Source organism: Chanodichthys erythropterus, chromosome 22 (assembly GCF_024489055.1).
Source record: "Chanodichthys erythropterus isolate Z2021 chromosome 22, ASM2448905v1, whole genome shotgun sequence".
NCBI lineage: Eukaryota > Metazoa > Chordata > Actinopteri > Cypriniformes > Xenocyprididae > Chanodichthys > Chanodichthys erythropterus.
The window spans coordinates 11,336,470-11,362,380 of NC_090242.1; the positions used below are offsets into that span (position 1 = coordinate 11,336,470).

The 25,911-nt window shown below is 36.4% G+C and overlaps 2 protein-coding genes across 2 annotated transcripts; both read left to right on the forward strand.

The window, feature by feature from the left end:
• Positions 1-997: 997 nt before the first annotated feature.
• fpgs (folylpolyglutamate synthase) lies at positions 998-17,387 on the forward strand. The gene is made up of 15 exons (XM_067375662.1): positions 998-1,387; positions 4,619-4,747; positions 6,486-6,539; positions 6,623-6,687; positions 7,126-7,240; positions 8,943-9,020; positions 9,109-9,170; positions 9,991-10,093; positions 10,168-10,245; positions 10,328-10,472; positions 10,548-10,625; positions 12,610-12,760; positions 12,938-13,013; positions 13,097-13,163; positions 16,138-17,387. Exons 1-15 carry the CDS (start codon positions 1,172-1,174, stop codon positions 16,512-16,514), a joined length of 1,794 nt encoding a protein of 597 aa, XP_067231763.1. The 5' UTR covers positions 998-1,171; the 3' UTR covers positions 16,515-17,387.
• A 241-nt stretch (positions 17,388-17,628) lies between these two features.
• cdk9 (cyclin-dependent kinase 9 (CDC2-related kinase)) lies at positions 17,629-24,711 on the forward strand. The gene is made up of 8 exons (XM_067375780.1): positions 17,629-17,738; positions 18,092-18,205; positions 18,394-18,475; positions 18,613-18,703; positions 19,554-19,720; positions 20,589-20,760; positions 21,244-21,392; positions 23,319-24,711. Exons 1-8 carry the CDS (start codon positions 17,698-17,700, stop codon positions 23,682-23,684), a joined length of 1,182 nt encoding a protein of 393 aa, XP_067231881.1. The 5' UTR covers positions 17,629-17,697; the 3' UTR covers positions 23,685-24,711.
• Positions 24,712-25,911: the final 1,200 nt, after the last annotated feature.

A 25,911-nucleotide genomic window follows, 5' to 3' on the forward strand; every position in this document is an offset into this window, starting at 1 on the left:
TCGAAGCTTTACAAATCTTTTGTTTTGAATCAGTGGTTCGGAGTTCCAAAGTCATGTGATTTCAGTAAACGAGGCTTCATTTACGCGATTCGAACCACTGATTTGAAACAAAAGATTCGTAAAGCTTCGAAGCAGTGTTTTGAAAACGCCCATCACTAGATATTGTTGAAAAGTCATTATTTTATTTTTGTTTTTAGGCTCACAAGGTTTTCTCATTGCTTTATAATATTATGTATTTATAATATTTATAATAATATTATTATATATCACTGTAGTGACATGAACCGTTTTAAATATGTCTTTAGTACCTTTCTGGACATTGCTGGCAATAGGCTCACTGAGCCATCGGATTTCATAAAAAGATATCGTAATTTGTGTTCCAAAGATGAACGAAGGTCTTACGGGTGAGAAACAACATGAGGGTGAGTAATAAATTACATAATTTTAATTTTTGGGTGAACTAACCCTTTAATTAATGTAAATGTTAATTTAACAAACTTTTTATCTCACAAAAAAATCTAAAATATATTTTTATTATTTTTAATTAAATTTAAAAAAAAAAATAATGTAACATGCATGAAACATTTTCTTCCACTATATGCTTTTTAAATTACTTTAATGATCATATTGTTGATTAACTAAATTAATTAATTAATTAAATGTAAATAAATAAATAAAAAAAATTAATAATAAATAAACTATAAAGCTAACTAAACCCTAAAATCTGAGCTGATTTACACTCTCATGTTGTTTGTCCAGTAGGCGGCGGTACCGTGTTAAAAGTGAGAATACGCATGCGCAGTACTATGTGTGCTCTTCTGCTCTTGAAGACAGCTGACACGTGAGAAGCGCTTTAGTAGCACTGCATGGCAAACCAGGGAAATCCAGTTTTTTAAAGATGCAGCTGTGCAGCGCGACATATTTCTCTGAGATTTCGAACACGCAACCTGGTTAAAACAGGATGTCTTAATCGACAGCGAACTGGAAATGTTGTGCTGATTAGCTGTCCGCTTTTGCAGCCTCTTTACTTTGCAAACCGCCTTCCTCGAATCACAAATCATCATTTAATTCTTATCTATTTATCCGAATTGCACCAAATTGCTGTCATTCGCACTGACAATAACAATAAACAGTAGTGAAATCTGTATGGTAAACGGAAAGGAGGCGTGGTATGACACGGAGTTCCATATTGACAGGAAAACTCCCCAAATTTGGTGCTGCTTCCTGCACTCTACGAGTCACCATGCGCCTGTTCCGCGTGCTGGAGCGTTTACGCGCGTGTACCGAAGTCTCGGCGCGTAACCGACACTGGACCAACTTTGCCGAACTGTCATTGAGGTTCTCCAGCACAAAAGCTGCTCCGCGGTTCCGAAGAATGGACTATCAGGTAAAGCATTTGAACGCTCTTGTCTGAATGTTATGCGTATCTATGGAAATAATTTACAATTAATGGTAAGTTTGTGAACTTTGTTTTTACCTGGAAGGTTTAGGCTGGAAGTTTTGTTTTGGCTCATATAAAATAATTCTGTAAATCCAGCGCACGCGGCTGATTCATCCGTGACAGTTGTTACATCAGCCGTTAGAGTTTAAAATCAAAGAGCGGCAATTTGTTTCCTGCGTACTGTGCGCGTGGTAAGAGTATCATGTGCACTCCATTGAGTTCTTATGGCAAGCCGTTTAACTTTCATCCATAAATAATTTAATGTTATTAGCACTTATTTATGAGATACTACTTATTTATTTGCTTCTAGTGATTTTCCTAGTAGTTACGGTTAACGTTACCTGTTACGAAATTCAAATTGTTATCAGTGACAAAGAAATAGAAACGTGTCACTGTTTGGAGGTAACATTACTGGTTACAAAATGCAAGTTTTTACCGGTAACAAAGAAATAGAAACGTGTCACTATTTGGAAGTAACGGTTACTGGTTACAAAATGCAAGTTTTTACCAGTAACAAAAAAATAAAAATGTGTTACTATTTGGAAGTAACGTTTACTGGTTACAAAATGCAAGTTTTTACCAGTAACAAAAAAATAGAAACGTGTTACTGTTTGGAAGTAACGGTTGCTGGTTACTAGGGGGTGAGACGAGACTCGAGATTGAGTTCACGAGACGAGACAAGATTTTTACACACTATTTTTAAGAAATCCTCAATGGTGAAATACATATTCTGCAGGTGTATTTTAAATGTTTTAACTAATCATCTTATAATGAATGTCATTCAGTTCTACTTTCTGAGTATGAATTATCAAATGTAGTAAAAGACAACAATACTCAAGTACTGTAAAAGGTTTTGCAACAAACTCATCTGACTGACTTCTCTTCTGTATGATTTCAGTCTCTTCAGACCTTACTGTACATGATTTATGAACTTCTACAACTTTTGACCTCCTAACTGAACTCCTTTCCACAAACTGATCATAAAAACAGTATAAATAAAAATGGTAATACACTTACACTACAATAAGGTCTCATTTATTAACATTAACGTATTAACCAACATCAACTAACAATGAGCAATATATTTGCTACAGTATTTATTAATCTTTGTTTACCGGAATGTTAGTTAATAAAAATAGTCATTCATTGTAAGAATATGATAGTTAACAGTGCATTAACTAATGTTAACAAATGAAACCTTACTGTTTGTGCTTAATAAGATTAAGAGAAAACTGTTATTCGTTTTTATAGTAACACTTTACAATAAGTGCAACCACATTCTCTATATTTAAAGGTCAAATAAAACCAACTTTTTCTTTGATACAGAGATGGTTACAACTACACTGCCCAGCCTAAAATAGCTTTCAAATCGAGAGATATTTGCATGCATCAGGGAGCCGCTTTGAAAATGCGGGGTATTGAAATCACGTTTGAATGCGCGCGTTTACTTTCACTTTCAGCGATCGCGCGTACTCTTTAAATATGGAGCGGCGGCGACCGTTATACAACTGAATTAAATGTTTTTTTATTTAACACAAAGCAAAAAGACAGTTGAGGCGTAATGTAAATATAGCGGTGGCATATTCTTTCCTAATCATCCTAACACTCTGTCATGGCAACATCACGAGACTACTTTTCGCCTCGACGAGAAATCTCGTCACACTTTAGTCTCGTCACACCCCTACTGGTTACAAAATGCAAGTTTTTACCAGTAACAAAGAAATCGAAACTTGACACTATTTGGATGATAGAAAATGAATTGGTACTTCTAATGTGTGATTAATAATTACATTTGGATTATTTACTAGTTACTAATAAGTACTAGTAACATAAAAATAGGTACTAGTTAGTTTAAGCAATAGTTGTCAAAACAGCTTGCCATATATTCTGCATACTTTCAGGCCATGTGCTCAGGCAGCCATAACTGAGGATTAAATACATGTGTGTGAAGATATCATTTCATTCATAATTGAGCTGTATGTGTGTTATTTATATTCAATAAAGAATTAGATGACAGTAATAGTAATACAGTAAATGGCAAATCTGATATTATTAGACAGTGCAGTACTTGTTGAATAAGGTGGGAAAAATGTAAGAAATACAGGGGAAATGCATATATATATATATATATATATATATATATATATATATATATATATATATATATATATATATATATATATATATATAATATATATTTCTGTGATGCAAAGCTGTATTGTCAGCATCATTACTCCAGTCTTCAGTGTCACATGATCCTTCAGAAATCATTCTAATATGTTGATTTATTATTAATGTTGGAAACAGTTGTGCTGCTAGATTTATATTTTGAATAAATGCTGTTCTTTTTAACCTTTTATTCATCAAAGAATCCTGAAAAAAATATCACAGGTTCCAAAAAATATTAAGAAGCACAACTGTTTTCAACAATGATAATAACTGAGTATTAAATCAGCATATTCCAATGATTTCTGAAGGATCATGTGACACTGATGACTGGAGTAATGATGTTGAAAATTCAGCTTTGATCACAGGAATAAATTATATTTTATAGTATATTAAAATAGAAAACCATACATTTTAAATTGTAATAACATTTCACAATATTATTGTTTTTTCTGTATTTATTATGAAATAAATGAAGCCTTAATGAGCATAAGAGACTTCGTTCAAAAACATTAAAAATAGTAGTTTCCAAACTCTCGACTGGTAGTGTGTTATATATAAGGACTAGATCATTCACAGGAGGGGGATGTTTCATTAAGTGAATATGTGAATATTATAATATGTGATTATATATATGCCAGTTGCTCATATGATTCATCTGAACATGTTCACCAACCAACCATAACATTCAGCAATATATCACAAATTTAGTTTTCATTTGTCAGTTGTAATATGATTGTAGTACCAGATATTCTGGCTAAACATTGACTAAATATTATGAAAGAGTTCAGAAGTTCAGTGCTGTTAGTAAAGCTGCAGTAAATTCTCAGTTTGTAGAGACTAGACCTCCTCATGGATATCTGGCTATTCTCTGAATATTTAATTCCTGCATATGTATTGCGAGTCATAAATCTGTATTGGATGTAAACCTCGTGTCTTGCTCCATGGGTTGGTGTTTGAGATGGCATGAAGTCTTTGAGATCCAGCTGTAGCATGATGGATGTCTTTCAGGATGCTGTGTGCACCCTCAACACTCTCCAGACCAACGCCAGTGCTCTGGAGCAGGTGAAGAGAGAGAGAGGTCATCCTCAGCTCCAGCTGCAGGCCATGCGAGGCTTTCTTCAGCGGGCAGGACTCAAGGTGTCAAACCTCAGCTGCACTACACTAACATTACTCGTAATTGGGGCAGACGGTATGACCAAAATTTTGCCTTTATTGGTATCAGTCTTGGCAAATAACCATTCCTCTTTAACCGATTAGTAGATGTGTTTGAGAGCGTAGTGAATGGATAATATACATATTCCGTTTTTAAATGTTTTTTAGTAAATTAAGTAAATATTGTATAAAAAGTATTCATTCAATTTCAGCATATGCTTATATTAGATTTCTATAATGTAATTGTGTTAGCCCTTTGTATGTTTTTGTATATTAAGTAACCATGTGGTAAAGCCTATTTTCGGATAATCCAGTAAATTAAATGCATATAAAAGGTACTTAATTTTGTTTAATTCTTTTATTTTTATTTGCAACTTGACAGACCAAATGAAAGATCAGATTAATAGCAAATTAGTCTGACATAACAGTGCAAAAACAGCTTCATGTTTTGTAACATAAAAACAAAAGTTTCAAAATTGTAAAACTACTATAAAATATAGCTGCAAGCAGCAATTAAGGGACCAAGCACAACAGAAGCAAACAAGGAAGCTAGCAGCAGACCAACATTGTCATAATGGACTATGATAGCAACTGAGACAAAGACACTGCATGTTAATTTTGAAGTCAATCAGACCAATAATACTGTAGGTTAGAGTGTAGTTCATGTTTTGTTCAATTATAGTCCCACAGCTTTTTTGTGTGTTCTCAGAGTGCCCCCATACATAAGCGTGTCGAATTTAATGAAAATATCTCATTTTGATTTGGAGTTGTAGATATTTATGAACATCCAAAGTTATAAGCATGTAAATATTTTTTGGCCCGAATCTTCTCAGACTCATTCAGTGCATCTTGCCGATGACCCACACCGAGTTTCGTAATGATATGTTCATGCGTTTGTAAAATGCAGCATTTTACTACAAAATTCAAAATGGCTGATGGCCAAAATGGCCGATATGGGAAAATTGGATATTATTCAACGCCTCTAATCTAATGAGACCACTTTTTAATGATTTTTTTTGACAAAATGTTCAGAAGTTATGAGTAAAAATGTAATTGTTTCTTATTTCAGACCAGTAGGTGGTGCTGTGCCGAAATGCAGCATGTAACCTCAGGGCATGCTAGTAATGACATGGACCAAGTTTGGTCAGAATATGATAAAACTTTGTCTATTTTCGCAAGCGTTACGTAAAATACGTTTGCGTGTTTTTTTTTAAAATGGTTTGACAAATAGACTTGAATTCCACAACTTCTTGACATGTTCAGAAGATGATCTGGTTCAATTTTCATGAAGAACTAAGCAACGGCCTATGAGGAGTTTGGAAAAAGTAGGTTTTTCGGAAAATTAAAAATGGCGGGAAAATTTTCATGATGGAATATATCAAATTTACTATGGTGACAGTTCAGACTGGCCTCTATCAGTGTGCCAAAGCAAGCGGTTCTGTGGGCAGAGCAGAAGAAGAACGCCAACAGGTTCAATGGGTGCCTCTGAACCTTCGGTGCTTGACCCCTAATTACAACTGATTGAGACTATATAACTGTTATAATTGTAAAACTATTATAAAACCCATTTAAATCATCATAAATAGTCAATATATGCCTAAGTGTGATGAAACATCAGCAACTCAACTCTGCAATTCATTGTGAAGCCAAGTTCCTTCTCTTCTTGACTTGTTGAATCATGTTCAAATATCAACCATTCAACTGATGTGTTCTGTGTGTTCAGGTAGAAGAACTTGATCGTCTCAATATTATTCACGTAACTGGAACAAAAGGAAAGGTAAACCAGTTAAATGAGGGATTAACCACTGAATGAAGTTACGAAAGTTTAATGAAATGCTAAAATTATTTTATTTTTCTCAGGGTTCAACATGTGCCTTTACAGAACAGATTTTGAGAAACTATGGCTTCCGCACTGGATTCTACAGGTATTATAACCAGTCAAAATAATTCAGTGTTTGGAGCTAAAGTGTGTTTATAGTCATTCTGTGGTGATTGTGGGAGCGGTAGGTTTTTTAAATCAGAGTAAGTGTTGTGTAACTCTTCATTCATTCATGCATGCACATACATATAAGTTCACGCTGAACTTTGCTTGATCGTTCACTGAAATAAACCAGTTCTCAGAGTAAACAGTAAAGCTATGTGTTGGGTCAGTATTACCTTGTAAATGATGTAATCAGTCTGTCCTAAGTTTTGTTTAGTTGAATTTTATCTCAGGCTTAATGATTTACATAATCACTGACCATTGTTCACAGTAAGACTTCAGAGGGTTATATAGGGTTTAAACAAACACTGTAGTAAAGCCCTTACGTTTTATGTGTTATCTTTTGTGAATTGGTTGTTTTGTATGTTTTCTTGATTTTTAGTTCACCTCATCTGGTGCAAGTAAGAGAGCGAATCAGAATCAATGGGCAGCCAATAGGAAAAGAGCTTTTCACCAAATACTTCTGGCAGGTGTACAGGCGACTGGAGGAGACAAAGGTGAGTTGGATGTTATTTATTTATTTATTTATTTTTTAAAAAAAGTCACTATGCAATTTAGACTTTCACAACTCAAACTCCTTCCCAAGTACACAGTCTACATTTATACACCAGACCATTTATGAGAACTAATGGTAAAAACATCATAAGTCATAAATCACAATGGTTATGACACAACCCTGAACACATTAAAGGGTTAGTTCACTCAAAAATGAAAATTCTGTCATTAATTACTCGCCCTCATGTCATTCCACACCCGTAAAACCTTCGTTCATCTTCAGAACACAAATTAAGATATATTTGATGAAATCCGATGGCTCAGTGAGACCTGCATTGACGGCAAGATAATTAACACTTCCACATGCCCAGAAAGCTACTAAAGACATATTTAAAACAGTTCATGTGACTACAGTGGTTCAACCTTAATGTTATGAAGCGACGAGAATATGTTTTGTGCACCAAAAAGCAAAATAACTGCTTTATTCAACGATATCTAGTGATGGTTCACTGCTTCTTGAAGCTTTGAAGCTTTACGAATCTTTTGTTTAGAATCAGTGGTTCAGAGCGTGCATCAAACTGCCAAAGTCATGTGATTTCAGTAAACAAGGCTTCATCATGTCATAAAGTGTTTAAAATTTTCAATGGTTCACCACTGGGGGGCATGACTTTGGCAGTTTGATGCACGCTCTGAACCACTGATTTGAAACAAAGGATTCGTAAAGCTTTGAAGCTTCATGAAGCAGTGTTTTGAAATCACCCATCACTAGATATTGTGGTCATTAATTTGTTTTTTGGCGCACAAAAAGTATTCTCGTCACTTCGTAACATTAAGGTTGAATCACTGTAGTCACATGAACTGTTTTAAAAATGTCTTTAGTACCTTTCTAGGCATATGAAAGTGTTAATTATCTTGCTGTCAATGGAGGCCTCACTGAGCCATCGGATTTTGTCAAAAATATCTTAATTTGTGTTCTGAAGATGAATGAAGGTCTTATAGGTATGAAACGACATGAGGGCGAGTAATTAATGACAGAATTTTAATTTTGGGTGAACTTACCCTTTAACATGATGAGAGTGTGATTATATACTGATAGGTAAAGATTAGCTGATCTCAATTGTGATTTACATATATAAATATTTGCATTTGCATATGTGAAAAGGAGTCTGTTTGGTTCTGGCGCTGAGAAAGAGTGGGAAATAGCCATGAAAAATAGGGTTTTTGGTGCAAGAAATTATACAAAATAATAGGAATGTGAACCCTTTAAATTCTTTTATTCACTGCTTTGAGTGAAAATGTACAAATATCTGAGCTTTTTACCTCTGAAGAAGATTAATATATTCATTTTTGTACTTAGTAATAGCTTTATACAGTGATCTGGTTGGTTTCTCTACATATTGAGCTCTAAAGCTATTATTCCTCTGAAAGGATTGCGTGTTTCCTGCTGACTGCTCCTCTGGGTTTGTGTCTGTACCATGTTAATTGTGTTAAGTGTAAATGTGAGGCGTCTGGTCATGTAATTGTAAAATCACAACAGCATGTCAATCATGTGAGGAAGGAAACAGTGCCGTTTGTTCAGACACTTGAACCTAAATGCATCTTTGAACATTTACATCCATGTATCTTCCATAAATGGCAAAGCAGAGCAATAGTATGAGTGATTTCTAAAAGTGCAAAAGTTAAATAAGTTGTTTGACCTTTCAGGATGCCAATGGTGGCAGCATGCCTGCTTATTTTCGCTTTCTAACAATTCTGGCCTTCCATGTCTTTCTGCAAGAGAAGGTGAGTAACATTAAATCATGCTAGTTGTCCTTTATTATAGATACTGATTATTAATTGAGCTAAATTCTCTATTTCTCTTCTTGCTCAGGTTGATTTGGCTGTCATTGAGGTGGGGATTGGTGGAGCGTATGACTGCACCAATATCATTAGGTACCAGAGTAGTGTTTTCTGATCTCCCTCCCATATGCTTCAGTGTAGCGTGTCTAATTCTCTCTTTGTGCCGCTTTAGCCTAGTTTCAGCTGTTTCATCTTCATTCGCCTGGTTTCATAGTTTAAGCATGACACATTTCTCTCAAATCAACCAATCATTGATTTGCATTCTTCAAAAGTTTAGTGTATCCTCATTATCTTTATCCATGATCCTGACTGACAAAATGAACCAATCAGTGGTCCTTATTTATAAAATCATCTCGCCCACTATTTAATATTATCTTAGTCTCTAAGGCTACGTTCACACTGTCAGTCCAAATCTGATTATTTGTGTATCTGAGCTAAAATTATTGACTGTCCACATTGTGTATCTCAGCTGTTCAGATCCAATTTGCGTGTCCATGCCACTCTTTTGATTTCTGGGATATATTGCATTGGTTTCTATGGGAATGTTGTTGCATTGGTAGGTATATGCCAAAAACAACAACAGCAACCGCAACATGGAGGAGTCCCTTATATTGTCATTTTCTGTTTATCCAACACTTTGCAACAACACAAGCTTGTTTCCACAGTGGCTTTCAGCATGTTTCCTATAACGGCGTCTGACATTTATGTTTTATGTGGTGTGAGAAAGTCACATAAACCATGTGAGATCAGATCAGAGCAGTCAGACTGAAACAGATTTCCAAAAATGCGATTTGAATCTAATTTCAAACAAAATTAGGAGCCTTTAAAATAACATAATAGGGGCACTTTAAATATTTACAAGAAATGACACGCTTCACTTTAAAGTTCTTGAAATGTATCTTGTGTATCCTAGGCGTCCCTGGGTGTGTGGTATCTCCTCTCTGGGCATAGATCACACCAGCATACTGGGAGACAGCATTGAGAAAATTGCCTGGCAGAAAGGAGGGATTTTTAAGGTGAATATTTGTGCTTTTTAACTGTAAAAACTGAGTGTGTTTGAAGGTGTTCAGTGAATGTGTGTTTATTGCAGCCGGGGGTTCCTGCATTCACAGTCAAACAGCCTGACGGGCCGATGAAGGTGCTTCAAGAGAGAGCCGAAGAAATTGGGGTGAGAAATACAAACATACTGCAGATACACAACTCAGAATGCAGTTAATTTGCTGACATTGTTCTCTGTTTTTCTCTCTCAGTGTTCGTTGTCAGTGTGTCCTGATCTGGACGAGTATGAGAGCGAGGGCTCGCTCCTGTTGGGTTTGGCTGGTCACCATCAGCGCAGCAACGCTTCTCTGGCTCTACAGCTGTCACAAACATGGCTGCAGAGACACTTCCTCACAGGTGTGTGTTTCTGACTCTTTGGGGATTAGTTTACATCTCTTTTGTTGTGTTTTTAATCAGCTGTTTGTTCCTCAGATCCTGCGTCATCTCTAGTAGAGTTCAGCGGTGTGAGTCCAGCTCCAGCGTTCCAGCCTAGTCCTGCAATGATCAAAGGTCTGTAAAAACACACTGCACAGCCTAATTAAAAACTAAACCAAAAGCAGCCTTGAGTAAAGCAGTAAAGAATGCATCTGATCATAGCAATGTGGATACGTTTGCACAAGCTCTGCATTTCGGCACTGTCCAGTTATGTGACGTTTATTTATATAGTTTAGAACTTTATACAATATATTATAAACAAGCAGCTTTACAATATTAAATATGAAAAAACAGTGTCAGTGTGTCTTTGAACTAGAAGTACAACTCCAGTTTCTTCTATAAAGCAGCTCTCTGGTATGTTCATATTTTTACTCTTGTCTGGCCTGAACTGACTGAAAAGAAGAAATGAACTGGAAAAGATTTCCAAAAATGACCCGAAGCGTTTTATTTAAAAAATGTTAAATCGTAGCCTCATCGGAATGGTCCGAAACTTGGTGACTTTATTGGTACTTGGTATATGAACACCCCAAAAAATTGGGGACAGAATTTGAAAAGTTTAAATGGTCATAAAAAAATTGACCCCCATAGGAAATGAAAGGGAAATTGGCAAAAATATGAAAATACAGAGTTTTTTGTGCATACAATCTACAGATCAGCCAGGATGCATAAAAAAATGACTCAACAGTGAAGGGGTGAATCTCTAAAACATTAAGAGTGCAAAACAGACAAACACACTTACACACACACACCTACACACACATAAACATACAAACACACAAATAAACGTGTCACTGTAAAAGCTAATTTTGGAAAATGTGTGAAATAAAATCAACTATTTAACCACTAAGTAACAAAAAAAGCACACAGCAATGAAAGCATGAGACTGTAAGCCATCAAGATTGCAAAATAGACACGCACACACATGTTAGGTTTTTGTGAATTGTTGGGACTTTCCGTAGGCCGCAATGCATTTTATACTGTACTATGCACATAATAATATGTAAATATATAGTTGTGGTATTTAAAACTTTTTATTTTTCTATTTTCCATTGTTTGATAATAATTATTATACTTTTATTGTTATTTTAGTTTTTTGTTCATTATTTGATGTTGCCAATTTTGAGTTACTGTTTATTGAATTTGTTCATTGAATTGCAAAAAATTATTTCAATGAACATGTTTATTATGAAAGATTAATAAAAATATGTTATGACTGAAAGAATTGCATTTTTATTAAGTTAGAATTAAAACAATGGGTAACAAAATGCTTTCCATTTGTTCTCTTTCTAATGCAATGTTCAGGTTTGACTGTATTATAAAGTAAAACTGGCACTTCAAATTACCATTTCCAAGAGGATCTTTTCATCGACTGAGAAACCAAAGACTGTTACTGTGTTTTTGAAATGAGCGCATGCGTAAGAACAATTATTATATATTAAAATCAACAACCTGAAAAAAATTGGCAAATATGTGCAAAAATCACTAGAATTCACAAGCCTTTCTACAGAGAGCTGTAATCCACTATATTGGTAAGAATGTGCTATTGCACAATAAAAATGCTCAATGTGTCCACCGGATGGCACCGATCTCATTTAAAAAATTGCTTTTGTCTCTAAAATGAAATACATCTTTAAAAAAAAAAAAAAAAAAAAAAAAAAAAAAAATATATATATATATATATATATATATATATATATATATATATATATATATATATATATATATATATATATATATATATATATATAAATTTTCTATTATATTCAATGGGAAAAAATTTGTCATAATTATTGCATTAATATTAATTATAACTCATAAAATGTCTCAAAACACCAAAAAAGAAAAAATATTATTGAACAAAAATATATTTCATTGATTTTGCTCAAATTTTTTAAAATCTTAATCCTGCCCTCCGGGTCATTTTTGACCCGAAGGTCCCGAGTGTGACCCATAAATAAAGTACCCCAGAGGGTTAACCACTATGTTACAAGATTTCTAAATGGAAAGGTCTTGGTGCCTCAAAATTGTAGTCAATATACAATATTTGATGTTTTGACAGGTCTTGCAGAGACTGAGTGGCCTGGGCGCAATCAGACTCTAAAACACGGCCCTGTGACGTATTTCATGGACGGAGCTCATACCACACGCAGCATGCAAGCCTGTGTCCACTGGTTTAATGAGATTGCAACACATCATGAGAGAAATGCTGGGTAAAGAATGCAATGAACTAAAAAAAATCTAACTGATGGTAATTCTAAATGCTGTAATAGTAAATTAATTATATTAATATGACACTGACCTACATTCAGCATTGAAGTGGTTCTTAAACATTGCATATCTGCAGATGGTTGTTAAATGTGCTGTTGTTCAATGTTGTGTGTTTGCAGGGGTTCGGTGGTGAGGGTTCTCTTATTCAATGCAACAGGAGAGAGAGACTGTGCCGCCATGCTCAAACTGCTTGCGGTGAGTTATCAATTCATGCTTTTTAATCATGTCACTCTTCTAAAGTAACCCAGAGACTCATTTTGAAATGCTGTATGTTTTAGCCCTGCCATTTCGACTTTGCTGTGTTCTGTCCGAACATCACAGAGGCCATAGCGACCTGTAATGCAGGTAAGAGATGTTTCCAGCCACAGACCTGTGTAAAATCTAGTCAATCAAAAAGACTATATAAATGTTGGATTAGGACCATTTAGGACCTTTAATCTGGACTGCTTAAAGAACTGTGTTTGTGTGTTTTTGACCACAGCTTAAAGGGCATATTGCAGGTTAGAGCTTTAGTGATTCATTGTGTAGAAAAATAATGTATGAAATAGATTTTCTTGAAAAAACACGCATAAATACGCTACATAGGCTTCTGGAGTTGTTTTTTGTGAGAAAATTTTACTTCCGCATCTGAAAAATGCCAAATCGGACGTGACGTCACTGAAGGGAACGCGATCAATATAAACTATAGGAAAACAATGGATCGCAATGACAGTTCGGACGCTGAGGAAATTGTAAATGCTTATTTATCCTCTTATAACTAATCACAGCCATACAATTAGCCTGCTATGTGGTCAAGAGAGCAGGGACAGGCGAGAATTAGACAGAATAACGGTCAAAAGAGACAAATTGAGCTGTTGTGTGAGGATAAGCAGTGGAGAACAGGACAGAGACCGGTGTTAGCTGATAGATATTACGTTAACGACATGTGCTCAGATCACAATATCGTACAGATTATTATCATGAATCAGGCAATAGCAAAGCTATTGGTCATCTAGGAGTAACTGATTACTAATAACAGAAACGAATAAACTTTGATCAAGCGTATGTCACACACGTTAATATCCGTCCACACTTACGTTACGTGATATAGCCGTTTCTCATCACGACTGATTTGGTAGTTAGCAAATGTAATAATCAAACACAAAACTTAAAATGTGCACCGTAAGTCTTCATCGAGCTGCATCTCTGACGGATCCGTGATCATGTCTCCCGTCGGCGGCCAAACATATAGTGCTACTGTATGTGTTTCATGTTATCCTTTATTCATTAATTCTGTGTTATGAGTTTATTCCGTGCCCATTCACTGATCGTGTGAAGATGTATATGACGCCGTGATTATGTAGTTGTGTGAACTTATGTATATATAAGTTTACATACATGGCATGCATGAAATTGGAGTATTTACATTACCAGCACATAATTCAAAACTGTTTTGTGTAAGTGTGAGACTGTATGCATGTGTACATAATTTGTATTTATCAGTGTTGAAACTGATTCAAGTAAAAACGGTGAAGAAGCATCGTGTGTGTAAGTTTATTCATTATAATCATTTACAGAAGTATTACAATGTTTAACTCCCATCATATCGCCAGGATGATAATCCTCCAGTCTAAAATGAACGCGTTTTTCGAAGCACATGCAGAAGTGAAGTCCCTTCTCTTCACCTGCACAAAACAAACCCCGGCACAGAAGATAGCAGCGTAGTTTTTCTTGTTAGTAAACCTCTGTACTCGATGTCCTGACAGGCTGAAGATTGTGCAACCTCCACATACACAATAATTTACCATTACGATGATAAATAGAATACAAAAACTACCGAAAACACACTGATTCACGGCCGCTGTTGCTAAATACCAATATATTCTGCTGCACTGAATCAACACAGAGCTCTGCGAACATCTCCCTGTAGTGACGTAAAATGACGCGACGCTGAAAAAAAAAGCGTTTTTTACAGAGACCGTCACTTTATCTATTAAATTAATGCCCTTATGTCTCGCAAAACATTTTTAAACCCTGCAGTACCTTTTTATATGGTATTTTTGTACAAGGTTATATATTCATCTCGAAAAAAATGTTAAACCTGCAATATGCACTTTAAGCACTCTTTTAAGGTAGGAACACACCAAGCCCTTCGGGCAGTTTTTGTTTGTCGGCCGACTAAGTTTTCTCAGTGTGTTCCACACCGTCGGCTGAAGTTGGTCCTCGTCGGCCAATTCGACGGTTTGAATCAGCGTCGGTGCTCGTCTGTCCTTCGGTGCATCTGATCATTCTGATTGGCTGTTCAGATACTGCCACCTGCTTGTATGGAAAGGCATTTCATCTTAATCAGGCGCAGAACGGACGTGAGACCGGTGTTAGCTGATAGATATTACGTTAACGACATGTGCTCAGATCACAATATCGTACAGATTATTATCATGAATCAGGCAATAGCAAAGCAGAACGGACGTGCTACTTGGCCGTCGGCTGTTTAGCATCGGTTTGGTGTGTCAGGCAAACTTTGGACACAGACGCTGCCAACGTGAGCCAACCCCCTAGTCTGCTTTCATCACCACTAGTTCGTTGGAATCAGCTTGGTGTGTTCCTGCCTTTCAATTCAAGGATGCTGTCTACATAGGCAACATTTTAGGCATGATTGTTTTATTCCTGATGCTAATAGTGTTCAAAAATTATGCCTTTTAAGCCCAAAATGTGCAGCACAATCAGGCAATCCCAAAATACATTGCAAATTATTGAAGATTTCCATTAATATTATAATATATGATTTGATATATGATATATTCTAAAACATTTTATAAAATAATAATGAACTTTATATACATTTATTTTGTATTATTTTAGATTTATTTGTGCTTTTTTAAGCAACTTTTTTAAGTATGGAAGTTTGTTTCCTCCACAGAATAAAAAAATAAAATAAAAATAATAATAATAATCATAAATGCAAAAGTTTATATCTCGCGATTGAGAGACAAAAGGTCAGAATTGTGAGATAAAAAGTCGTAATTAACTTTTTAATTTTTTTATTCCATGGCGAACTTCCATAAAGCATTTATAAAAATATTTTAGTCCAATTTAAAATGTTTGTATTTTATTTTTTTTGCTTTTTAGAGTATCAAGTTATTCACTTAGCAAATTGTCAACATCAGACTATCGGAATCAACTTGTGAGTTTTAGTTGCGTCTCACGTGCTGTTTTTGTAATTAATATTTCAGATCAGTCACTTATGAAGTTTCATATCAGTTAGCTTACTGCCTTACAGTGTCATGTTTGTGCCAGTGTGGACAGTGCAGTGGTATTTTACTAACACACTGTTCTTCAGACCAACAGAACTTTAACGTGTCCGTGGAGAACATGCTCACACGTTGCCTGGACAACCAGCAGAGCTGGCGCATTCTGAATGGCCAGCAGGAGAAACCAGAGGCGGAGCTTCTGATCGGGGGCAGTTTGCCCTTAGTGACTGAAAGGCACAGTGACACACTAGTGTTTCCCTGCATCCTCAGCGCCCTGCAGTGGATCAGTCAAGGAAGAGACTCGATTCTGTCAGACCCAAACAAATGCATCATACCCGTTAAACCAAGCATAAACGCGAAAGCTGCGCCGCTACGAGAGGCCGTGAACATACACGTCCTCATCACAGGTAGCTTACACCTGGTGGGAGGGGCTTTGAAACACTTGGACCCTGCTTTAAACTCATAATAGACATATGCATTCAGACAAACACAGCAAGTGTGCCACCTAGTGCCTAATCACACTACATACAAATCATGATTGAAATCATGACGGCTTGTTCTAGAATCCATGCATTCTACATCCTGACTTCAGAAGAGCATTGGACCAGTTCATTGAGCGTTCATCTGTTTATGTAAAGAGCACATAAATTCAAATCTACTTGAGCTGTTCATGTTTACTTTGATTTGAAGTATTTAAAGTGCTTTTTTGTGTATTTTTCTTCTTTTACACTACAATTTTGATATTTTTAACTGGATCTTTCCATTCATGAAATAGAAAGTCAGGTTACTTACCCATCAGTGTTAGTGTTATTATTTTTATTGCACTGAAATAATTGTCATATACAAACACTTCTTTAATAATGTAATATTAATGTGTAATTTCTAACACATGCATGGGAGAATTTGCATTCATACATTCAAGTGGATGCAAAACGACGTTCAAAACATGCCAACACTGAGGTGCCCACATCTGTTAATAGTAAATAAATCCATTAAATGTTTTGTGTGTGTGTGTGTGTGTGTGTGTATATATATATATATCTATCAGAGGACCGGTGATGTATGTATGGTGATGTTTTCCATCAAATCTAAATATAAGTGTAATTTAATTTTTTTGTAGCATTTTATGTACTGTAGTTAAGACGGGAGAGTGTGTATTAGTCTAAATAGAAACTGCTATCTTCAAATGAAATATGGATTTTTTTTTAATATGGTATTTTTGTTATCTGTGAAAGATTGGATAATTATATCAATAATGTGACTTTTGATCAGTTAAGATTATACCACTCATGTCTTAAAGTGCCATAGGGTGCTATTAAAAAGTACTGTACATACCAGATGGACATTGAATAAAAACAATGAATAATTTTGTCTGTATTGTATTAAATCATATTTCTCTGATATATTTTTAAATGTATGTTGTTAAATTCCCAGTTGAGCTGATTGAGATATAATGCACAAGAGTCAAAATGATGCACACATTAGTATATAATACAATAACTATGTTATAAGACAGATCAAAAATGTTTTGAAACGCATGTGACTAGAGGAAGTTGCATGTAAGACTGTATCTTCCGGGCGGCAGGTGGCGGTAGAGTTTTTCTTGACGCGGTTGAATCCGTCCTGCGGACCGCAGAGTAACAGCAAGGATGCAGCGCGACAAAACCGGAAGCTCCGCCGGCGGGGAGAAGTACGAATATTTTATTAATTTTATATCTCTTATCAGTAATTTGAAGTATTAAAACACCACTTTTGTTGATCTTGAACATGTTAAGCACCCAGGTGTACTGGTTAAATATATTTAGTCTTTTAAACGAGGCTGTAAAGCTGATATTTCTGTGTGTGGGTCTGGATTTGGGTCTTTGTCCGGGCCGAATAAACAACATGAGATCACCCACACAACCAAAACAGCCTCTTAAAAGACCAAATATGGTGTTTATTAAAACATAATTCTGCCAAAATGCGTCTGTAGTATCATAATTATAATTATCTAAATGTAAGAACGCCAGAAGTCAATGAGAGCTCCTCTTGTGTTTGTGTCAGGCCGGACAGAGAGACGGCCATCATGTCTAAATACTATGATGGGGTCGAGTTTCCCTTCTGTGATGAGTTCTCTAAATATGAGAAGCTGGCGAAGATCGGACAGGGAACTTTTGGGTGAGTATTTGATGCTTGTGTAAGTAAATGCACTATTATGTACCTTAATGTTTATTACTGTCAGGAAAAACAGTGGCTGATATAATGACTATGTGGGTCATTATCATTGTACCTCATACTGCTTATGTGATTTCTGTCTGGATATTTGGTGAGGTTTAGTGATTCTCTGATGTGTTTTCTCTCTGAAGGGAGGTGTTCAAGGCCAAACACAGACAGACGGGGAAGAAGGTGGCTTTGAAAAAAGTGCTTATGGAGAATGAGAAAGAAGGGGTGAGAATATGCAGCTCCATCCTACATAAATCAAGTTGTTCTGTTGATTGAAATGCAGATATCACACTTGAGCATCTCCTGTCATCCTGTATTTTGTTTTATGAGGGTATTTATCTATATTTTGCTTTCATTCTCAGTTTCCTATCACAGCTCTGAGGGAGATCAAGATCTTACAGCTGCTGAAACATGAGAATGTGGTGAACCTCATTGAGATCTGCAGAACAAAAGGTGAAGATCTGTTTTTATGTAAATGTGGCATTATACACCTTATTCCTACGCTCCATGATGCTTTGCGTGAGTTATGGATGCTTTGCGTGAGTTATGGGTGTCTCTTCCGTTAAGACGTAAACAATCAGTGAAAGGCTCACTCTATTAGCACAATAATATTGAGATTCTACTCACCCTTCCACCATTGAACATTAAAAGGATATTTAAAAGTGTAAAAGCATCAACAAGGTACTTTCAACAGACCATGAATAAATAATTCCAAAAGCGTGATTCTTTCCGAAGCAATAACGGACGGGTTAGATATCACTGTAGTAATATATATCTGTATTATGTAACATATGTTGCCTTAATAAAAAATGTTATTGAACTTCAGCATTATGTAATACTATTTCAAAGTGATTTCCATCATTTTGAAAGACAATAAATTGTATTTACCTGTGAAAACAAACCTGGAAAGAGAAGTGAGGATCTGTGGAGAATGGCATGCATTCCAGTGAATTATAAATGGGATATATCGTAAATTAAATCGGGAGAACAGACCACAAATGTGCAGTTTGTTGTCATTTTCATACTATTACAGTGGAATGCAAAAAGACAAAAGAAAATAATCATGAGGAAAAGAAAGCAGCGACTGAAAAGAGTTCTTGCTATAGATATTCTTGTTATAACGTCACGTTAAAATACCAAGCATTACGTTATTCTCATGATGTCTGAAAATAAAACGTGAAGGAAAATTGACAGCTAATTCAGTTAAAATGATGGATAAGCTTTATTTGTAGGGCAACCTTATGATTTGAAATGATTTGATAATGCCAGTAACTCTTTATTCTGCTTGTCTCTTTCTCTCCAGCCACTCAATTTAACCGTTATAAGGGCAGCATCTATCTGGTGTTTGATTTCTGTGAGCATGACCTCGCTGGACTGCTGAGCAACGCTAATGTTAAATTCACCCTGGCTGAGATTAAGAAGGTCATGCAGATGCTGCTGAACGGGCTTTACTACATACACAGAAACAAGGTGAGACATGGCAGTATTCCCACTTTACCTGATGTTAATGTAACTTAAAGGGTTAGTTAACCCCAAAATGAAATTTCTGTCATTAATTAGTCACCCTCATGTCGTCCCATACCTGTAAGACCTTCGGAACACAAATTAAGATATTTTTGATGAAATCTCAGGGTACCTGATTCACACAACGTCATTGCACCTTTTGAAGTCCAGAAAGGTATTGAAGACAGTCGACGTGACTCCAGTGGTTCAACCTTAAAGTACACATGAAATCTAAATTGACCTTATTTACTTTGTTTAGTGCATATTACTAGGCTTGTGGTAAACAATCCGTGAAAGTTAAAACACAGAAAAAAAATGTTTGTCGCGGTAATCTTTAATCAAAATCTGAAAAGTTACTTCCGGTCTGGAATGGCGTTCCTTCTCTGATAACGCCAGTTTGACGGCTTGGGTTGAAAACACATAAACCACTGCTCTGCAATGGTTCGTCTGCTATGAGGGAGATATGGAGAGGAGGAGCGCTAAAGTAAAACACTGCCCTATATTCAATATTCTGTTTTACTTGGAAATACGTCAACACTGGAGAAAAGACGTTTGCAACTTCCAGTTCACGCTGACTTTAATATTATGAAATGGCAAGATTACTTTTTTTGCTCAAAAACAACGACTTTATTCAACAAATGTCATCACAGAGCTTCCACATTTACATCCGAATGCCGGCTCAGTACTGATGCAGGAACCGGCCAATAATGAGTTATTAGTGACATAGTTTTCATTTTTGATGAAGCTAACCCTTTACTATTGTAGCAGACAGGCACAGGTTTGTCACCGTGATGTTTACAGGCTCAGACAGAAGTGTTGTGTGTGTTTGTGTCAGATCCTCCACAGAGACATGAAGGCTGCTAATGTTCTGATCACCAGAGATGGCGTTCTGAAGCTGGCTGATTTTGGTTTGGCCAGAGCATTTAGTTTGGCCAAGAACAGTCAGGGGAACCGCTACACAAACCGGGTCGTCACACTCTGGTACCGACCGCCTGAACTACTGTTGGGTGAGTGAAGAGAAACCCTGTTGAAATCATTTTGATTCATTCTTGTATTACATTTTTTTTTCCCCAATGGTAAATGGAAACCAGATCCTGTTGACAAAAATATGAAGAAAGTTTTTATTAGCAGGTATTACCTGCTCACAGAGAATTAAGTATAAGAACAATGTAGAAAGAATTTATTCATATATGCTTTGAACATATGCATTAAAAAGTGCCATTTTCTCAATATCACTTGGCTGAAGCGCTCTCTCTGACTGTCTTTCTGTCATATACTCATGTGCATGTGTCTGAAGAAGTGAGAGGGAGAAAATGAGAGAGGCCTATGTACCAAATAAAGATAATTAAAAAGACAGTTGACAGGTGAACTTTTCCTCTGTTGAAGAGGCAGGTTCTGTTTTTGAGCAGAATTGAAACTGCTTATTGTTTTCCTTTTTTGTGGGATTAGGTTAATGGTTTCTCACTTTGTGTATTTGTTGTTTTTATTAGGTGAGAGAGACTATGGGCCTCCTATAGATCTGTGGGGTGGAGGGTGTATCATGGCGGAAATGTGGACCAGAAGCCCCATCATGCAGGGCAACACAGAACAACATCAGCTCACCCTCATTAGCCAGCTGTGTGGCTCTATTACTCCTGAGGTAAAACACACACACACACACACACACACACACACACACACACACACACACACACACACACACAAACAAACAAACTTACAGATCCATTTACATCTCTTGTGGGCTATCAGATCACAAATAGTCAACCGAGAACGATTACTATTAAAGGTGGGATAAGTAGATTTTCAAAAACGCTGTTGGGCATTGTTGATATTTGAAATCAACCCAAACAAACCCACCCCTCTCCATTGCTCCGCCTCCAAGACTCACTCTCCAATCCTATTGCTAACCACTCTGCTCGGTGTCGGTCTCGAACCTTGGCCTGATCGCTGCTGGCAGGTGAGGCGAGTGCACTGACAATTATGCCAAACACCTTATTCTCTAGCGGATGTCAGTGTGCAGTGGTTTACCTGCAAAACTCACTGTCTGGCCACTGTTATAGGGCGTTCACACCAGACTAAATAAATCCGAATAAATCGTGCTATTCGTGCGTAGTTGGACGCTTGAACATTTAGAGTTTACTCACTTGTCAAATGCCCGAAATGCTCAATTCGTGCTGCCTCATTCGCATGAATTGTGCCGCAGGATGTCTATCACATCTTTGCATTGACTTAACATGTAAATCACTTGCACTTAACGCTTCATTTGCATCTGGTGTGAATGCACCATTACACATGCAATGAGAGAGTGGATGTCAGTTTGTCATAGCTGACACACAACAAAATGTTTCACGAAAAATAAAACGCAGATGATGAATGAACAACAAGGATGCACAAAAAATGAACATACAGTACACAAGTAAATACAAAGTATTTGTTGTTGCTCAAAAACAGCACAGCAGCTCAAGACAATCTCAACCCAGTGTTACTCACATGATAAGCGGGATCAAAGCAGCCTCCACATCTGTTTTCAGGCCTTCACGCTTAGCTCTCTTCAGCGCTGGAAAGATTTTCTAATATAAACGCACGTCTTAAAGCACTTGCCCAGTCATAAACCTTCATCCCAGTGATGTCCTTTTGAGCTTTTTTGTATTGTGTCCAACTGTTTTGTATTTTAGTCTTGAGTGTCAAAATTGTAAGAATAAGTCACTTGAGATTAAGTGTGATTCTTAAAGGTCCATGAGTGTTAAGACTTGGTCTCAACCCCTTAAAGTGCCCCTATTATGCTCTTTTAAAGGTTCCTAATTTTGTTTTGGAGTCTCCTACAACAGGTTTTCATGCATCAAATGTCAAAAAACACTTTAATTTTCTCATAATATATATTGCACAGCAGCACATTTTTCAAAGACTCTCAAACAGGTCGTCCAATGCTTCAGTCTCTCTAAATCCCTCCTTTCCTTGAGCCTGCTCGGCTCTGATTGGCCAGACAGCCCAGTCTGTTGTGATTGGTCTACCACTTTAAGCGCAAGTCAGAAAGAAATGCCCATTACCATAACTGATACATCTCCGTATGCTTCCTAAAGCTCAGCGATTGTACGCACTGTAAAGACAGTAATGGAGTCGATTTTACCATATCAATCTAAGCGCGAGTCTGATGTATCAGAAGAACTAGTTATTCAACCCAAACCTCTGCATCTCTAGAATGACTTGAGCAGGACTTTTCTCAGCGATACACTGCTCAGTTTGATGTTCATCATGAGATGTTGCAACTGTAATTCCTCACCATCAGCATTAACAAGTGTATGTCCATCAACAAACCAATGTATACATTTCTAATTTATTGCGGTGCACACGTGGGATCTAGTTCTTTCCTTTAGTTTCTTTTTTCTTTAGTTTAATTTTATTTCTTAATAGTTTAAGTCTCCACCAATGCTTAATTTAGACTGTCTGATGGTCCGGCCACTTGCTTATTTTTAATATAAAATGAGTACAAAAAGCATAAATATAAAACTTGAATTCATGTTAATTTATGTTTTTGTTTGCATATTTTTATCATTTGCTGTCTCAGGTTTGGCCCGGTGTGGATAAGAAGTATGAACTCTATCAGAAGATGGAGCTTCCTAAAGGTCAGAAGCGGAAGGTGAAGGACAGACTCAAGGCTTATGTGAAAGACCCGTACGCTCTGGATCTCATCGACAAGTTGCTGGTTCTGGATCCGGCTCAGAGGATCGACAGCGACGACGCTCTCAACCACGACTTCTTCTGGTCCGACCCCATGCCCTCTGACCTCAAAAACATGCTCTCCACACACAACACCTCCATGTTTGAGTACCTCGCACCGCCGCGCAGGAGAGGTCACATGCCTCAGCAGCCAGCCAATCAGAACAGAAACCCTGCCACCACCAGCCAATCAGAGTTCGACAGGGTCTTTTGATTGAATTAGTTGGGCCCGGACGGTCTGTGATTGGTCAAGAAGGAGAGAGAGACTTCGGACTGAACCTTTAGTGGTCTCAATTATGAAATATAAGACTTTTCCTCATATCTTTTGAGTTATTGCTTCCTCAGAGTTTTGTGTTGGACATCTATGAAGTATGCAGATACATTTCCTGTTGTTTAGTGTTTGCTCTCACAGAAGCTTTACTAATATTACAAAAAATACTGAATGAGCACGAGATGAGCTCAATTGATATGACTTGATGCTTTACTACCAGAGCTGATCCAGGAACAGCTTCAGCACTCGGAGATACTAGTGTTTGTTGTGCTGCCAGTGCATTGTGGGAGAGAAAAAAGTGTACTTAGTGTTTTCATGATCAGGTTCTGTTTTCATGCACAGATTCAGTCTAATGTTAAATGTGAATCTCCTGATAAGATGATTTTGTATTGAAAAGCTTTACTGCTTTTTGTGTTGGAGATTGTTTGACATTTATTTAAACCCCTGGTTAACTTCTGTTCAGATTTTCTTGTTCATTTACGTTCTTATTTTTAAAGAATGTTTTTATTTGTAAGATCATGTGTTTGGGTTCTTGGTGTTTAAGTTACTTGTAAGTATAATACACCAATAAAACCGTCATTTTCCCGTTTCATTTCCCACCATTTATTTGTCTTATTTGGGTCATGAAGATGCTAATGACAGAAGCACTGACAAGTCTGATGTTCTTTGTGATCTTTCTTTTTATCATAACTGGGCTGATAACTCCTTGAAAGGAAAATTGTTATAAAGCAACTCAATCAAGGCCAGTTTTTGGAGCTTTGCACAATTTTGAAAGTGTGTCCCACTAGTTAAAAAGAAAAGATAACCAAGAAGATCTGTAAATCTATTCTTATTCATATTTTGACATTGGTTCTTTTTTTTTTTTATTAAGAACATTATATAGACAAAGAACGAAGCAGTCACAATGTAGGACAAATAACAAAACATAAAATAAAATAAAAGGTACAAGACGGGTATATAACTAATCACAGAAGATCACCTTAAAGGAAAAGATTAAAAAACTTACAACTTTCGATTGTTCTTAAAGCCTTCTTGTTACAAGAGTTAAGGACAAAAAAGTGGTTTCTGACCTGAAAATTTACATTTATGTATATAAAATTTTAATAAAATAAGATTTAGTAAGTATAACTTGTTTTCTACTAAATGCTATTTTTTTCCAATTAACAAATCCAAACAAAACAATTTCCCAAAGTAAGGAGAAACCCCTATCAATGTGCTCAATAACAAAAAGGGAAAAGTCTTTCCACGATCTTTTAGAGTAATGGCAAAGCCAGAACAAATGCACTATGGTCTCTAGGTGTTGTTTGCAAAAAGAACAATTTGTGTCAATATCTTTTTTAAATTTCTTCATGAAAGTATTAACAGGATATACACGATGAATAATACGAAATGAAACTTCTCTTATCTTATTAGCAATTAAGTATCTATTTGGGATCAGCCAAACTTTCCTCCAGGCAATATCAAAAATGTTCACATTGGTTCTACGGTACGACAAAGTACGGTGTATGACGTCAAAGCACCGCTAGTGCGATTCAAAAGTAGAAAGTATAGCTGCGTTCCATTCGACAGGGTCCCTATACGCAGTGTTCACTGCTCCCTACTCCCTGAGCACGGTATATCAGTTGAAGTGGACTACGCTGACAATAATCGTTCATTTGGAACGCCCTGCAAACGTCATCAAAGAAAGTCGACAGTGTCGCGGAGATTGATGACATAAATAAATAAATAAATAAATAAATAAATAAATATATATATATTTTAATTTACTTTCGAATTTAAAATCGACTCTTAACAGATTTGAAGCTGTAACTGTCATGCCATATGAAAATAAATTCTCATTTGGTTAACTGTATAAATGTATTCTTAATCCATGGTCTCATGCGCTTTCTTTTCCACGCGCAGCCGCATAAACACTCCTGAGGTAACATAAAATAAAATAAAATAAATGATAGAGCCTTAGCTGCTTTTCAACACTTTTACTTTGTCATGCCTATACATACAATAAAATATACAAATGTAACACTCATCGCCATAACCATTGATACTTTCGTTCGTACAAAATGTATCACTACTCAAAACCAGAGAGCCGTTAAACTCTTTCAACGGCTCTGCTTCGTCGTAGTTCTGAATGGTGACGTGGTGGCAATGACAGTTGGCTAATTTTACCTCT

Excerpts from the sequence above, each read along its gene's own strand:
- fpgs (XM_067375662.1), top strand. The coding sequence starts at position 1,172 with ATGACACGGAGTTCCATATTGACAGGAAAACTCCCCAAATTTGGTGCT. Across the intron at positions 10,094-10,167 it reads AGAAAGGAGGGATTTTTAAG|CCGGGGGTTCCTGCATTCAC; the intron begins GTGAATATTTGT and ends TGTTTATTGCAG. Across the intron at positions 10,246-10,327 it reads AGAGAGCCGAAGAAATTGGG|TGTTCGTTGTCAGTGTGTCC; the intron begins GTGAGAAATACA and ends TTTCTCTCTCAG.
- cdk9 (XM_067375780.1), top strand. The coding sequence starts at position 17,698 with ATGCAGCGCGACAAAACCGGAAGCTCCGCCGGCGGGGAGAA. Across the intron at positions 18,476-18,612 it reads TGGAGAATGAGAAAGAAGGG|TTTCCTATCACAGCTCTGAG; the intron begins GTGAGAATATGC and ends TTTCATTCTCAG. Across the intron at positions 18,704-19,553 it reads TGAGATCTGCAGAACAAAAG|CCACTCAATTTAACCGTTAT; the intron begins GTGAAGATCTGT and ends CTTTCTCTCCAG.